The 18,100-nt window shown below is 36.9% G+C and overlaps 1 protein-coding gene across 2 annotated transcripts in view; it reads right to left on the bottom strand.

Moving 5' to 3' along the window:
• The window catches only part of LOC310728269 (kelch-like protein 29), a 91,633-nt gene that overhangs the window by 20,713 nt on the left and 52,820 nt on the right, over window positions 1-18,100 (bottom strand). For both annotated transcript variants that reach the window (XM_083545498.1, XM_083545497.1), the window contains exons 7-9: window positions 15,390-15,586; window positions 12,609-12,868; window positions 2,321-2,519 (exon numbers count right to left, since the gene is read on the bottom strand). In XM_083545498.1, the coding sequence (XP_083401624.1) occupies window positions 2,321-2,519; window positions 12,609-12,868; window positions 15,390-15,586 (656 nt within the window). The remainder of the gene's footprint in view (window positions 1-2,320; window positions 2,520-12,608; window positions 12,869-15,389; window positions 15,587-18,100) is intronic.

Consider the following 18,100-nt stretch of genomic DNA (forward strand, 5'->3'; position numbering starts at 1 on the left):
AGGCATAGAAGTGTTCGTGTTTAATATGCATGAATTAATATACATATGTATGTATATTTGTAAGTATGAATGTCTGGCCATCCTTGAACAAAGCTTAGTACAACTTGTATACCAAAAAATATATATTCTATCAAGAGACAACTGTCATGAAATAGCGTTCCTGGAAACTGGATGTAGATTTAGTTTGTTAATGAGCTTGCCAGAGGCGACAGTTCCAAGAAAATCTCCCTGAAGTGACACAAGAAAAAAGTATAATGTGTACTGTTACAGAAGCGTAAAGACAAACTGTGTCTCTAAATGTTGAAGGTATATTCAGTCTGAGCATGCTGTGAATAGGACACACTGACCAGTTGCATCTTGGGGATAAAGAAATAAATCATGTTTGCGGTGCTATACAGAGAAGAATACAATACTAATCTGACACATGATTCAGTCAGAACTTGCTAATCTAGCATGACTGAGATCAAGGCTTGCGATCCGTGGCCTCGTGACAGGTTCCTGAACTCCTGCTGTGTGAGAAACCCCACTGTGCCTCAGTCTCTCCTGCTGACAAACCCAATGAGACAGGTATTAGAGACAGGCTACGGAGGGCCATGACTCTCCTGATTGGAGTGGATTAACCCATGCTTCAACAAGATCCAGTGGTCAGCTATAAAATTAAATGAATATTCAGATAATCACTGCATTGAATCACTGTGGGTACTCTGAGGTCGAGTTCATGCTGGCAAATTAGTTTAGCATTGTTACACTTCACAACCTACAAAAGGCTTTCAGAATGAAAGCCTCTCCTACACTTTGAGCAAGTTAATATTTCATTCTGTATAGCTAATAAAAAAGTATAAAAAAGAGACATTTTATTGGTAGATGCATGAGCAGGTGCAGACGGTGGAACGTTAAAAATGAAAATCTGGCTTCACACACCAGAGCGTTGTGAATGAAGGTACACATCAGTGCAATTTACTGACTTGCTAAAGCTCAGATAGAAGTGGTGCAGGTGTTGCGACACCCACTATTGACACTCTCTTTGGCAAGTACATCAAACTGCTGTGGCTGGACTCCAGGAAGCGTGTATGACCACCTTTGCGTGGGGTGCTGTTACAGATGAACACGATCTTTCAGTTTTACTGCTCTATCAGAATATCACCAGGTTGGGACTTGAATAAAATAACACATTGCAGGCAACGCACTGACTGTTAGAACATTTTATGTCCAGGGATATAATTTGTTCACTTCAGAGGTGGCAAAAGTGTGTGCAGCATGCAGGAAACCAAAAGATTAGTTTTCATTTTTGCGTTGATATGCAAAGTTTGTTCTCGCTCTTTATAGGACCTTTTATTATGAAGCATTAAAATTATTATTATAACAGTCATCTAAATAATTAGGCGCAATGATCCGCTAAAGGGCCAAGAAAAAAAAAAAGAGCTTGAAAATAAAATCAGGCAGATTAGACAAAAGTGTTAGACTAGTGTGCATTAGAATGCATTAAAGTTTTAGAGCAATAAAGTGTTCGTTTGAATGATAAGAACTCTAAAGATGAAAACTAGGCGAATGCTTATAGCTAGCTGTCACAATACAATCTACCTTAGTAAATAATAAATGTACTTGGCATCATATAGACTAATTCATCTTATGGCATCACAAATAAATGTATTACATAAATGTGAAATGTTGGAAGGGGAAGGAAAAACACAGGTGCAGACACAGATCTAAGTACAGTACAAAGTATTGTACATGTACAAAGTCATCTTGCCTCTTCCTTCTTCCAAGCCCTGCCTGATTCATCCTGACACCCTACTTCAAAATGGAGTTCGCTTTAATTGGCAACCACTTACTGCGGCTGAGGACGAACAGCCTAAAGATCCATGAGGTTAAACAGAACGATCTAAGAGGGTAAAACCTCAAGTACCACAAAGATGGATTTGGACTGTAATTAATATAAACAGTTTGCTGCAGTGGGTTAGGGCTACAATTACTTTGAACAGTTTTGTATTCAAGTACCACTTGGCATCAACCAGATGAGGATGGGTTAGGGTTAGAGTCTGGTCCCTCTCAAGGTTTTTTCTTCATACCATCTCAGGGAGATTTTTATTGCCACTGTTGAGACAGGCTCACACTTATGATGCTAACATTTTTATTCACAATCTATTTAATTTCGTAAGGCTCTTTTGGGACAATTCCAATTTTTAAAACTGCTATACAAATAAAATGTAATTGAACTAAATTGAATTGAAATTACTTTCTTAATATTCATGCTGTGTTTACACTTGACACAATATTCCTGAATGATTTTTTGAGTTTTTAGATGAGGTGAAGTGTATACCTGCAGAAAGTCGTGGGCGTGTTCTGGGTGTCTGCATCTCTTGTCGAGCATGTGGCAGCATGTGGTAGCGCTTGGCCTCATTAACCAGGTCTCGGCACGGCTCTGAGGATTTGATCAGCTCCTCGTTGTCCACTACATTCAGTAGATAGCTGGGGTGGATAAAGGGCAGGCGCACTACAGCTAACAGCTCTGACATATGCTGATAACAAAAAAAATGACAAAAAATCAAAGGGAAAAAAAAGGAAAGCAGTTCAGGCAAAATAGAAACTCAATAACATAATCACTCATTACCCATCATCTTGGTGGAAGAGATAAGAAAAACTAATCAACACATCCTAACAAGAGCCAAAGACCTGGTGTTTGCATGTGAGTACAGATTCGAGTCATTATAAATAGATTATGCTTTCAAAAGCAATCGCTCACAGTGACAGCCCAATGGATAAAAAGCCCAGAGTGGGTCCCGGCTTGCCATTAAACTCACATAATAAACTTCAACACCAATTACCCAGTAATCAAAAATACCATTATGTTCGGGCAGCTTTATATGGCAGAAGCCAGGTGATAATAAGAAGGTACAACAGCCTAATGTACAGGTGGTGAGCATTTCCAAAACTCAGCAAAGGGTGTGTGTGTGTGTGGGGGGGGTGTTGGGTGGTTTGCCATGGTGAACAATTCCATTACTGAATTGGCTCCTGGTCCCACTATATCTCCATCGAAGCCTTTGTCCACATCAGGGAACTTGTAAACACAATGCAACATGGCCAACAGCTGGTGAGGCCTTTTATCCCCTGCCCTCCCCACTCTCAGCAACAGTGGATTTCAAAAGCAAACTTGCCAAAGCACATTATAAGACACAATGTAGGTCCACTAGAGGCGTAGCACCGAAATAACTCCCGACACAGAAATTGGCCTTCAACACACATTCTCATTCAGATGCACAGAAAGACTAGTCTAAATCAGGAACTATAAAGGTCAGAGATGTGGGTGTGCTTGTGGCATTTCCATGCAGTCCCAGGTGAGAATACTCTCAAGGAATATTTGCACCATCATATTCAGATAGTTTATCTATCTGGCATTTCAAAAAGGGAGGTCTAACACCACCATTCACTGCTTTTCAGGCGAGTATGGCGTCTCAGTGATCAGTGAAAAATGTTTTTTTTTTTTAAACAACATCTGTAGGCAGTGTACCTGAGGAAGAGAAGCCCCTTCAGATTACAACCATTCTCTCCTTTTGCAGAAGCAATCACGGCTTATCGACTGTATGATTTAAGAAACAGAAAGCAGCTATGCTTCTGTTTGGGCTTGAGCTGCTCTGCAATAATGTCAGATCAAAATGGAGTTGGCTTACAGCACCATACATGAGATATGGAACTGCTGTGCAGCGAAAGAAATTCGGCTTTATTCAGCGTCAAGAGATGAATTGGCCATGATTCAGGTAGCTGCATTAAGTGACTGAAAATTTTATATTGAAATTACTAAAGGCATGTAGGATCGTGTGCCAGAGCTTAAAAAATGTGGTGATTGCTGTGTGCCCTTGTAAATCTGTTTACAATAAGACCGCAATAGCAAAATTCCTGAGCATTCAGCATACTACACCTGTCTGCAATAAAAGTGCACTGGTAACACGCTTTACAGGAGTTTTGCAGTGCTGAGAGCTACATCAGAGTCTCCATTAAGGCTGAGTGTATTTTAGCCATTTGTTGTAGTGCTTAACAACATGCTGTTATCTTAGACTGTGTCTTGCTGCAAACTACATGTGCACTGCCTCTACATTAGGGTTTCGATCCAACACAAGTCATGTCTTCAGAGATTAGCTGCTACGTCCTTTTTTCGTGATTGAAAGAACCATTTTCTCATGTCCTTTTCTATCAACAGAGGACATATCAGATCTAATCTGGAGCTTTACTGAAAATGTTTTGTACATTATTTTATTTTGTAAAATATTTTCTTTACATTATAATATAATATAATATAATATAATATAATATAATATAATATAATATAATATAATATAATATAATATAATATAATATAATATAATATAATATAATATAATATAATATAATATAATATAATATAATATATCACTTAGCTCCAGGGTTCCTGGTCCCCAAAACTTAGGTTAATGACAGTGTGTTTGTGTTTCATATACTTTTCCCAAATGTTTGTGTGGTTTTTTTCCGGGTTCTCCAGTTTCATCTCTCTTTCAAAAGACATGCCAGTTGGTAGATTTGATAAATCGACATAAATTGTTTCTGTGTGAAAGTGATGAATCCCATCCAATGTATTGTTCCACTGAGGTAAATAATGCAATGCTATCATATAATGTAATATTAGAGTTTTTTGCTTTTGCTTTACTGACAACGATACCTTTTGTTTTGGCATCTAATATTATTTTTATTGAAAAATACAATGCTTAAAAATTATTTTTATTTGTTAAAGAGATGCATTTATATGCTAAAAAGATAAAAGGAAAAAATAACATGAATTATTCAAAGACACATGAGAGACTACTTCATGTAGTTATATTATATAATAATGGTTACAGAATAAATATTACAATATGTTTTATATCAATTATTTGTTGTAGTATTAAAAATAAGTATTCTTTTTAAGAAAACCTGCTTGACTTATGCACCTCAAGTCGATCAGAAGAAACAGTTAGTTTAGTTTGCAAAAGAACCAGCCCTTTAATGAGCAGCTTAACTATTTTATTTTAAAGGCCTGTTCCTGACATACAATAATCGGCTCTAATATTTTATTTCATGGCCAGATATGCTTGCTGTGTTCCCATTATTATCTTCAAGTGAAATAAGAAATTGCAATCCCCAGGGCAAGGCACAACAAGGCAGAATCAAATTTGTGATGGTTATTCCACAGCTTGTAGATATAAAATGTATCTATCTAAGCCATAAATCATGAGGTCGGATTGCTCTCCAAGCAACTCTGAAGACTAATCGTAATAGACGGCGAGGATTCATCGAGCTCTCCTTATTTTATTTTATTTTTTTCCACTGCTACAAGGCAGGACTGTAAGAGATAATAGAGGGATGGAATTCATACACACATACAGAAATAATTTGTACATAAACAGATATAAATGCACACAAATCACATATAAACTGTATATAATTGTATACACTTATATGCCCACATATGAGAAAAGAGCAGGCATTAGATATGAAGAGCATCTGAGGATACTCATCTAACAAAACATTACTGAGGTGAGATCTGTGATGAAGAGAAGACAGATTAAATATTTCCCTAAAACACTTTCCTCCCAATGGGATAAACAGAATTGTGTGTTCCAGAGACAACAGTGCCATCGTCCTAGGCAGTGTTAATTCCCTAAAAACACCTGCGAGCTTATATGGTGGATTCATATTAAACAGCAGCCAGAACTTCACTGTGAAAAATGACCCATTACAATGGGTTCGATTACAACACTCTATGATTTCATCTTGTCAAAGCCTAGAGAGTGTTTGGGGGGTTTAGTGTGGAGTGTCTCGAGAGCTTTGGGACAGAGAATACATTGCCAAAAAAAAAGAAGAAAACAAAATCAATACGTTGGAAATGCTCGAAGAAGGGGACATTTCCAGAGCCTGTAAACATGCCACTTTAAAATCTGCATTATGCCACCGCTTCTTAGCGACTGCCAGATTTCCATGATTAAGAAGCCATCAGGTTTGGAATGGCGGCCCTCTCTCTGCATTTTAACAAAGCACTCATTCCCTGCCACTGGGTCTGATCAGTCAGAGAGTAAAACAGACAATTATAGAGATCTACGTTTGGCCCGCAGCACCAGAAAGAGGCTTCAGCTCGGGACTGTCACCGATAATTCACCATCAAGCTCCATTCAAACGAAAGATGTAACACAAATGCCTGAATTTCCGCTCAATTTGCCATAGGCAGCAAACTGCGAAAATAAAAGTCTCAAGCGTCGGTCAGCATGAGTGATTTAGATAAAAAAAAAAAAAATCCTGCAAGAACTAACTAAGTCTATGTATGTTATTATTTTATTAAACAAACAGCTACAGCATCATTAACTAACATGCAACAGATAATTATATGCAAGATAATTATGTGCACATCAAATTGTGATTGGAAATACCTATTTGTTCAAGAAAGCACAGGACCGGAAAATCTAAATAAATAAAAGTTATTAGATGAAATCATTTTGTTGCTATCATCAAAAAAAGGTCTAAAATGTGGCATTTATGGTCTCTCTTTTTTTTTTTTTTATAAAGGCCATTGAAAACTAAATTACACCTCAAAATGGTGTAACACATCAACAAAGAGAAGAAAGTAAAAGCACCCCTGGGTCTCAGATCATAATGCACTGATGGATCAAAGAGTTTTGAGTGAGAAGATTCACATCCAGACAGTCTATACAGACAATAACCCAGAACACCTGGACACACAAAACTGTGCATTCATTGTACACACACACATATACACACACACACGTACACACACACAGACACACATTGTACTATCTTTGACAGACAGATAGATAGATAGATAGATAGATAGATAGATAGATAGATAGATAGATAGATAGATAGATAGATAGATAGATAGATAGATAGATAGATAGATAGATGGAATTATAACCCTCAACACACTTTTATTTACTCAGATATAAAATAGTCCATCGAAAAAAAACATTTTAAATACTAAACATTTGTTTTATTGATGCGCCAAGTCTCAAATCAAGCGCAAAAATCCGCCAAGATGCAAACATACGCCAATTAAAACTGTCCGTGTGGAAGCATAGCAAAAATTCCATTTGGTGTCCTGATGTGTTAGGTAATTGAAAACACCGTAATTACTTTAAAACATTTACAAGAATATTTCGTGTTTATAGAATAGCCTTTAGTTGTCACATATACATTACAGCACAGTGAAATTCGTTCTTCGAATATCCCAGCTTGCTCAGAAGCTGGGGTCATAGCGCAGGGTCGGCTATGATACGGCGCCCCTGGAGCACAGAAGGTTAAGGGCCTTGCAGAAGGGCCCGAGAGTGGCAGCTTAGCGATACTAGGGCTTAAACCCCTGACCTTCTAATCAATAACCCAGTCCTTACTCCCCTTTATGCTCTTTGTTGGGTGTGGTTTCATTAATAATAAACATACATTTGCATAAAGCATCTATATTTGTCCATGCCCATGTTAAAAACTTGAAAAGTATTAATTTAAGATACATTTAAAACAGACAAAATTGTGCGATTAAGTTGTGATTAATCACGAGTTAATTAATGACAATCATGCGATTAATCGTGATTAAATAGTTTAATCGATTGGCAATGCTTATATATATATACAGTACAGACCAAAAGTTTGGACACACCTGCTCATTCAAAGAGTTTTCTTTATTTTCATGACTATGAAAATTGTAAAGTCACACTGAAGGCATCAAAACTATGAATTAACACATGTGGAATTATATACATAACAAAAAAGTGTGAAACAACTGAAAATATGTCATATTGTAGTTTCTTCAAATATGTCATATTTTAGGTTCTTCAAATATGTCATATTGTAGGCATCAAGAGAATGCCAAGAGTGTGCAAAGCAGTAATCTAAGCAAAAGGTGGCTACTTTGAAGAACCTACAATATGGCATATTTTCAGTTGTTTCACACTTTTTTGTTATGTATATAATTCCATATATAATTCCACATGTGTTAATTCATAGTTTTGATGCCTTCAGTGTGACTCTACAATTTTCATAGTCATGAAAATAAAGAAAACTCTTTGAATAAGAAGGTGTGTCCAAACTTTTGGTATGTACTGTATATATATATATATATATATATATATATATATATATATATATATATATATATATATATATATATATATATATATGCGCACACAATTGGTATTGTTATAGTGTGAGTATAGTAGAGTTTGAGATGTGTAATATTACAAAACATTAGCTATTATCAAGATAAATTTAATTTCTCTTTCAGAGCAGAAATTTCACATACACTGCACTCAGTCATTTAGAAGTGTACTGATACCGCAAATGAAATTTTTTCAGTGAACTATTACTTATAGCCTTATAAATCTGTCTAAAAAAAAAAAGCCTGTACTTTGCACTATTTTCTACAGTCCAGGCAACATTAATCTGCATACTTGGCAGAGTAAAACAAAGTACTCAGGAGATGCCATAAACTACTTTCTGATGAATATATCAACCTGCCAAAAGACGACCCCCCCACCCCACAAGAAAAAAACTCAGAAAAGTACACATACAAAGCATGCAAGATGACGGAAACTGTGAATAAACTGGAGTCTTTTGAGTTCTGGCTGGGTGTTATGTTGGATTGTGATTTTACAGACTGAGCCTCATGGGAGGAAAGTGAAGTATTGGACCTCTGAACTTCAGCTAAATTCAGATTGATTTTCTTTACCAGACTGTTGCTTAGCAGAGGCCGTCTTGGGCCAAATAAACATCAGTTTGTTGCATCACCATCTATTGCTTCCTTTTCATGCCATCGAATCCAGTTTTACAGCGAGGTATAACGCGCCCCGAGCCGTGCGCTTAATTGTCTGTCAGGCTTCCTAGGTGGCTGATAATGCACATTTGCAGTTTTCAGTTAAATTCAAACACATTATCTTGGACAATGTAACATTAGGCCATAATGTAATTCAACCAAGACAAACTCATTTCACTGACTACAAATGAAATGAAAATGAAAAGAGCTAAAACAGCATGTGCATAAAAACTTGTAGACAAGCTCTACTTCTGATTCAAAATGCCTGGAGTACTGCTCATGTGCAGCAAATTACATGTGACAGCTTTACAACTCTCATGGCTCCGAGCAAAAAGAAAAATGTTTTACATTATTTTAAAATGCTACCTTTGAGACCATGTCTGCACCTGACATAGGCGGAATGACAGCTCTTTTTGCTTTTAAAGGAATACTACAGTCTTTATTCAATGTGTGGTGTACGAACGATCGCCAAGAATGCAAATTCCCTTGTAAAAGAGAAAGGTACATGCAAAGAATGACTTGTTACATGCATATAGTCAAATCCTAATGGGTGCTGTTGTGGTGACCATTAAACATTTTTGAATTTGCAAGAACATAAATAGTTACAAACTCAACACAAATGCAAAGCTATAATAATTATATAACAAACTGTAAAAAGAACAAGGGAATGTCTATTCTCATTTAGTTTTATAAATCTTTTGTAGGGGTATAGTGATGCATTGTGATGAAGTGCATTGTACCAATGTACAATTCAAATTATGGAAATCAGCATTTCTTTTCATTTACTGTTCCCATGATTAAAAGAACATATAATTGTGTTCTTTTGTGGAGAACCTGTGAGATCCTCATTTGTAAAATCTGACAGCACGATAGCTCCAGATTACCACAACCAACACACCTTACAACAGTTAAACAATTAAACGACCATGTTAGAATGGTTAGAAAGAGCTTGTCAGTAGCTTTCTAGCAACACCAAAGGCTATATAAAACCAGTCATTTTAGCCGACATCGGGGCTCTAATTCTGCAACGGAGCTAATAATTTTTCAGGCAATAATAAAGCCTTCAGTTTAGACACTATAATTGAACACGTGATTGAAAAATATAGATTTATTTTGCAAGATGTGGTAAACTTGGAGAACAATCTGTTTAATTAAAGCTCAGATCATAGCCATTTTTATATTAGGGTATACAGACAAAAATCCACACACCATGTTTTGTGACATTTATTGTTTTCATTTCATTTTAAATACCTTCATTAAAATTTATTTCTTCTTTAAAACGTCCCACCTCGTGAAGATTATGGACCTATGGATGATCATGGAGAAGTAGATGCCGAGTGTTTAAAGGCCCTGGCATGGAGAAGCTGATGCTGGATCTATGATGATCACAAATTGTTCTGTATTGTTGAAAGATTTATGACCAAACTTTTGATGTCACCCATATGAGGATGGGTTCCCCTTTGAGTCTGGTTCCTCTCAAGGTTTCTTCCTCATATCATCTAAGGGAGTTTTTCCTTGCCACTGTCGCCACGGCTGCTCATCAGGGACAAACGCACACCATTCACCTTCACTGTTGTTTTCTGTAAAGCTGCTTTGAGACAATGTCTGTTGTGAAAAGCGCTATACAAATAAACTTGACTTGACTTGACTTGACTTAAAATACTAGAGCATTTCTTCAATTTATTGCTCCAGTTATATGCTGCATAAAGGACTGGATATACTGACAGCTGAGATCTAAAGCTAGTATAGCCAGCTGGGCCTAATCTCACTGTTTAATGCCCAGATTTATTCTATTTCCTTCTACAGTCAGTCCTTGCCATTGTTCACAAAATTATACTATATAATCAGCAAGCTTTTCCAGACTAAATTGTGCAGAAACTCAAAACATATAGATTTATGGTTCTTTATTTACAGTTCTCAATGACAGCATGCTTAATATTGCTAAATAATTTTTTCTGGTAAATTCTACATTCACTTATTATTATTAATTATTATTATTAATTGCAGTGGTTACTGTTACACTGATAATCTCTTATTACTTAATTATTTTGAGATGAAATGAAATTGCTTGGCTTTATCTTCACTGAAATAGAGAGACATTTTTCTGCCAGTGATTGAGGATAAAATGCGATGCCTAGTTACAAGGTGTTATAAAACAAACAATGCAGCCACAGCATGTAATTCTTAGAATGCTTCAGACTGAACAAAACTGACATCAAGGAATTAAAATTTAAAATCCATTTATAATCCATTTATAATATTGATCATATTTATTGCTTCTTAAGTTCCACCTGTGTTCAAATCACATTTTTACTTTAGTTACAACAAAAAGGTTTTACTTTTTTTTGATCACCTAAGCTTTAACATTTAAGCAGTCATTCCGGATTTTCTGTTTCCCTGAGGTATAAAAATAAGGTGAGATGGGGAACAAATTCCCTAAGTCATTCATCAGCATGAGAAACATGTTCATATATAAGGCATTGAGTATTATAAAGAGCTACATACGTCCATATTCGTGGGTATACTTCACAATTATTAAGAATACTTGATTAATGTAAGCTGTAATAACCCTGTCCGGAAGAGTTAACAAGTATATTTTACATATGCACTGTAAAAAAAAAAAAAGGATCACAGTCTGAGATTTGCAAAAGATATCGCATCATTTTGGGGTCACCTTGTCCCAAGTCTACAATTAGACAACATGTCTATGTCCCACTCTATTTGGAAGGCTCAACAAAAATAAGATATTTCTTTGATCATAAATATAAGTGCCTGGTGTTTTCTACAGGCTTCTGAAACACGGAGTAGAACCAGGTCCCAGATTTAGAAGAGAAAAAAATTGAGAGTTTTTGCAGCAAATCGGTCTGAGGTAAAATATTAATCTTCATACAAAAATCATCTTTGAAATGCATGCTGAGGACCTGTGATGTTATGGAGATGTTTTTCATTCTTAGGCCCTGTAATGTGGCTAATGTGTGCAAGCTTTAATTTGCAAAAGCTAGGTTTTTAACTAACTAGCTAAGCTTAACACATATTACAGATGAAATAAATCCCATTGCAAAAAGAATCCTTTGGTTGTGATTGAGATCAGATTTAGAACACATAATGTGATGCGTTCACTAGAGCTTAAGTTCACTAATGCAATCAGAGATGGCCAGCGAATTCTCTGCAGTGTCAAAAAGATTTGATTAGAATCCCATTGTAACCACGGTGATGCTGTTCATATTGAAGATACAATGTATATATCTGTGCAGAAAATCTTGTAAAATATGTCTGGTAACATGTGACCAGCCACGAAGAGTTCCAAACTACTCAAAAATATATTTTCCCGAGACAACATTTCTACTCTTATACCTAGGACGTGTTTTTCTTTCTGCTCCTAATTATTGCACATACTGAAGTGTGCTGATGGATGTTGTATGTTGAACATAGTCATTTTCTTTCCTAGAGGACCTTCATCATATAGACACAGACTATGTGCAGACTGGTAAAGAATTCCAATAAACTTTGAATCATCTCGTACAGTGTGACAATAAATCATAAAAAGATCTCAGTAATCTGTGCAGTATAAAACCAGCTTTAAATATATATATGCATATTTTATTGAAATAACAATAGATAAATGTGCTTAATAGTTCAAGGTTTTAATCTTATAAAATACACATTCTCCACTACATAGCACTTTGATGGGTTCAAGTTTGCTTTGTGTACTCTTAATACTAAGCAAGAAACTTCAGAAGTTCAGTTCTTGCATTCCCAAAATCTAATATGAAAATTTTTAACATACCTGTACTCGATTGCTGGGGTCTTTCTTGATCCATTTGATAACTGTCTCATACACCAGCTCCTCAGCTTTTGCGTTGAGACTGTCATTGGACAGGTAGCTGATGAAGTCCTCTTTGGAAATATTGAGGATCTCCTGCTGGCTTGACACTTCTGGAAAGTTCTGCAGAGCGAAGGCCTTGGCCATGCTGTGGAGCTCTGTGCACTGCATGGCCTCTGCCATCGCCAGCACGCCCAGGCAGTTACTGGCTGTCAGCTGTTTCTCTGTATGAAGAAAAAAAAAAAACACAAACAGACAAAACCCATTAAAAGACAGACAACACACACAAACACACACACACACACACACACACACACACACACACACACACACACACACACACACACACACACACACACACACACACAAATACACACACACACAAACTCTTGCATTTGAACCTTGAGATGGACATTTACTGCTCATGCCCTCAAGGATGGTGTTTGCAGGATTAAATTTCAGCCCATACTGCAATGGAACCAAATAGTGTAATATCTCAGGCAGATGGTGAGAAGAAGAGGCAAGGGGAGAAAATCGATTTGACATGGATGCAAGAGGCTCACCTGGGCCTTTTGATTAGTGCAGACCAGCACATGCTTTTTTCCACTTTGCAAAAGGTCAACATAACAAAACAAGGGCTCTGTACTCTGCTTTACATCACTGCTGTAATGAACAGGAGCTTCAGCGCCACTTATTGCCTTTCAGTGCATAGATGAAGAACTGAGAATTCACCCAGGCCTAGCACAAACACTTCTGAGGTGTAAATCGAAATCTCACCGTCCTGCCTCAAGAGTTGTTATCATTTATTAGAGAGAATTGATGGATGAGAATCACACAGCAACTACAGACAAGCAGAAAACCCAAAACAACCATTTTGCATCTCATTTAATAGAGCAATCAGTAACCAACTTGTTAGAAATTAAAAAAAAGTTCATTAAAAAACTTAATATCCTTCTTCGCATCCACATTGAATACATTATCATTAACTCCACATAGCACACCAGTGACTGCGGTTATCTGTTTAGCCTATTCTTCTTTATTTCAATGGAATATTTCTGCTCTTCAACAATGAATTCCTACTGGAGTGAATGTCATTTCATACGAGTTGAGGTATTCATGGATTATTAAGTGGCAGATCCCAGTGGAGGACAGTGGCAGAGGCGCTGGAGACAGGGGGGAAAAAAAGTGAACCTGTGCTGTCAAAGTTTCCATCATTCTCCAGACTTTTTGATTTTGCTTTCAGATGTGGCAAACCAGACTACTGATTCAACCAGCAGACTCGTTAAACATGTCTCAGGATAGAATTTATGTTGAGAAGAAGTTGATACGGTGACTCAGTAAAAATATTATGCATTTAAAGTGAACAATCATTTCAATATTTCAGTATAGCAGTCATGCATATACTGGAAAGACACAATCCAGACTACTGATGTGCTTGCCCACAGCTGCCACGGCTGTTTGGCCAGAATCCATGCTAAAATATGTATGACTCCAATCTTTATTGCCTTGTCATAGAGAATGATGTCCAACAAACTTTTAAATAACTAGCACATATTTTCCCCAAGATTAAATACAAGCAATGTCGGTGGGATGATGTTATCAACACAGGGATAGCTTTATAAATAGAAAACAAGTGTTTTTGATAGCTGTTATGATGAACCAGTGTACTAATAACACACTCTAGTCCACACTGGACTACACCAGTCAATCAGAAACCAGTGTGTAGCAAAAAATTTGAGGCACAGAAAGAGAAATGAGCTCTCAGACGAAGTGAGCTAAGGCTTCGCTATGCATATGTGAGAAACTAGCAAAGTTAGCATTTTTGAAGACAAACAGGCTTGATCTTCTGCTTTAAAAGTAATTATATTGGCACATTATGGATTTTCGGAATTAAAAAGGACAAAAGAAATTAGACCAGTCATGTACATTCTGTCAAGCCAAGATAAAGTATTTCAGTATTTCAATACTTTGTAATAACTTTTTTTGTGCAAAATCAGGATGTTGTACACCTAACAAGTACAGTATACACTTATGCAGCCAAGTTTTTTACTTACAGACAATTCTTTTTAACGAAATCATTTTTACGTTTATACACTTTAAAAAGTAAAAAGTGGTCACACAGTTAATTTAAAAAGTGACCTCAGTGACTATGGCATGTTGGTGCTGGATGAGCTGGTTTTAATATTTTAGATTCTGCTGATCTCCTGGGAGTTTCATGAATAGATGGAAAATAGCGGTCAGAAGATAATAGCCAAACTGGTTCAAGCTGGCAGGGAGTTTACAGTTACTCAAATAAACACTCTTTATAACAGTGGTTAGCTGAAAAGCATCTCAGAATGTACAGCACATCAAATCTTGAGAAGCGAAAAAACTGCAAACGGCCACATCATGTTTCAGTCCTGGCAGCCAAGAATAGAAATCTGATGCTATAATGCGTTTGGAAAAACACTATTATTTGCATTGTTTGTAATCTCTACAGTTTATTGTGTATGAAAATCTCAGGAGATCTACAGTTTCTTAAATACTTAGATTGGTTTGTCTGCAAAGGAATTGATATTCACAATTTAGCCGTTCTTTAACTCAAGCTGTATTCTAAACTGTATAAGCAGCATAAGCTGTTTAAACATGAATAAGCAGGGAAACAGGTGTTCCTATTAAAGTGGCCAGTTGGTAAATATCAGGTCAACTATGCTTCTATAGTGTATACTCTCCATAAAGTAAAATGAAAACACCATGTCTTCTTACCCAAAAAAGACACACAGACTTTGCAAAAAGTGTTAAACTGGAACTTGTTCGCAGCCTCCAGTAAGGTCTTGGCATTGGCTGAGTCTATGATAAGGGAGCCTGTGTAGACAAACTCTAGCAGCAGCTCAAGTACATCAGCGCTGATGCTGTTCATCGTCAGCGTCATCTTCTCACCGCTCCTGTTCTCTCCAGCCAACCTGGAGACAGCAGACAAGGAGAGAGTAAGAAAAACCCCAAAAAGCTGAAGAAGCACTGATTAAAACCTGTCATGCAGTCAGATTCTAAATATCTCGAATGTAAACCGACAGTGCACTATAGCTGGCGTCTGAGAAGCGTGGCTGAGCTTGCGGGAAAATCTATTGGTTGTTATGCATCTTCATGCATAATACATATATAAATGTGTACAAGGAGTGCAGAATGCAAGGCCCGCTAATGGAGCAGCAGCTTGTTTAGGGAAAGCAGGAAGCTAAGTACATCTTGTTAAAGCTGATCGGCAGACGAATGCTCAGCAGCCCTGTTTGGGGGAAAGTCTTAAGGAATACTCGGCAAAGGACTAACGTCTAACAGGACACAAAATAGCCCCTTGAAATAAAAGCTTACGATAATTACACAGTAATGAAAGGTTATGCTTTAATGCCAGCCAGGCAGTGACGCATGTGCAGACTGCCTTTAATGGCACGTAAATTGCTGTAATACATTTTCTTCTGCATTTATTTCCCATTTTCAATTCCCTGCACACACACACACACACACACACACACACACACACACACACACACACACACACACACACATATATATATATAAATGCACAAATCACTGCAGATAAACTACGTCATTGGCTGTGCCTTTCAGGAGCTGCTTTATGACATGAAAAACAATAACAATTGTATTGCATATAGTGTATATTCCTTCAAATTCATTATTCAGCAGGGTTTATTCTCCCTGGTCAGGGTCACATCCTTTTCAGGCTCAAATCCAAATCCGGATACAGATCTACCAGCGCTACCAAGAAATGTTAAGAAAAAAAAATATTCTTGCTTTGAGTACAGCTATAAAGATTTATACTTGGTTATCTAAAGCAGCTGTCAGTATAAGGAACTATTGATAGTCACTAAGAAATGATAATAATCACTGTCACAACATTTTTTTATATTAATTTAACAAAACAAGCAAATGATTTGCAAATAAATATTTAAATCTATTTTAATATATTTTAATGCACAGATGTAACGTAAAAAAACATTTGCATCGTTTCTAGTCAAATAATGAAATACAAAATTGCTGGTAGTGCATTTTGCATGCAATTGTATATGCAATATAAAGACATATGATATGGTACACAAATGATTTGAGTCGAGGACAGACAGTGAGAGTGTGAGTGAAAGAAAGGGAGAAAGAGGGAGGGAAGATAATGAAAATAGGGAAAAAGAGGATAGGGAAAGAGAGAAAGAAAGTCGGTCCTGCCACAGAGAGCCAGCAGCCATCCATCATTGGGAGAGGTACCGTTCCATGACTGGGACCTGGGTTAAGTCTCAAAACACCTTTCAGCTGCTGCCAAAGTAAAGTGCACCATGGCCTGTGTATGAACTGATGTATTAGTCGTCATATAGGCCTGACTGGGGGGAAGAGGCAAAAGTACAATATGAGGTGAGGGGTAAATCTCTGGAGGTGGCTGGAAAATCAAGAATGTTACTCCTGAAAAGAAAAGCAAAAAAAAAAAAAAAAAGAAAGAAAGAAAAAGAAAAAAAGAAATTAAAACGCAGCTTTTTGTGGTCAGTTGTAAATGCAGGAATAGAAATATCACAAAGCAAAAAGCAAAACGTAATTGACAGTTAAGTGGGGTGAGTATACGTGTGTGTCTGTGTGTGTGTGTGTGTGTGTGTGTGTGTGTGTGTGTGTGTGTGTGAGAGAGAGAGAGAGAGAGAGAGAGAGAGAGAGAGAGAGAGAGAGAGAGAAAGAAAGAAAGAAAGAAAGAAAGAAAAACATAATCAAATTAGTAAAGTCAGCTGAGTCCATTGTGCGATCAGTTGTTTGCTTACAGGAGTGTGAATGTGACAGCTTCAGGAATACAATCCCTGTACAAACACTGTGTTTGGAAATAGGTTTGTGCTTTTAGCAGAGCAAACAATGATTTTAATACCAAGCACTGCTCTTTACCTATACTCACTATAACCAATACCATGACCAAACTAACAAAGCAGATGTATTACTGGTGCTGTGAGGAGGAGGGGGAGAAAGAGGAGAAGGAGAGGAGGACAAAGGATATAAATTATTCCTTTTTCCCCAAAAAATAAAAGAAACAGACAATGATGGCTGCCTATCTGTGATTTTCTTCAATTAAATTAATTTGGGATGAAAATCTGAATATCTTTGCATGCAATGCTTGGAGACATGGGCACTGATTTGTTAAAATACAAAATAATGAGCAGTAATTAGCATGTGGATTGGGATATGTTGCGTGCAAAAAAATTGGCTAGTCATGCATAATTTACATTGAATAACTGTGTGAATTACATCACATGCCAAGTCAGGGGATGTTTTTGCTAGCTGGAAGCTCAACATCAGAGACTCTCAGAAGAGGAAAGAGAGGGTGGAAACTCAATTATAACACTGACTAAAGGAAGAAGTGCAATACATTAAAACTGCTGAAACTCTAGAACTGTATAAAATATGATTTAAGTAAACGAAGAATGGTGTGTAGACATGAG

Source organism: Silurus aristotelis (genome assembly GCF_946808225.1).
Source record: "Silurus aristotelis genome assembly, chromosome: 6".
NCBI classification, from domain to species: Eukaryota; Metazoa; Chordata; class Actinopteri; order Siluriformes; family Siluridae; genus Silurus; species Silurus aristotelis.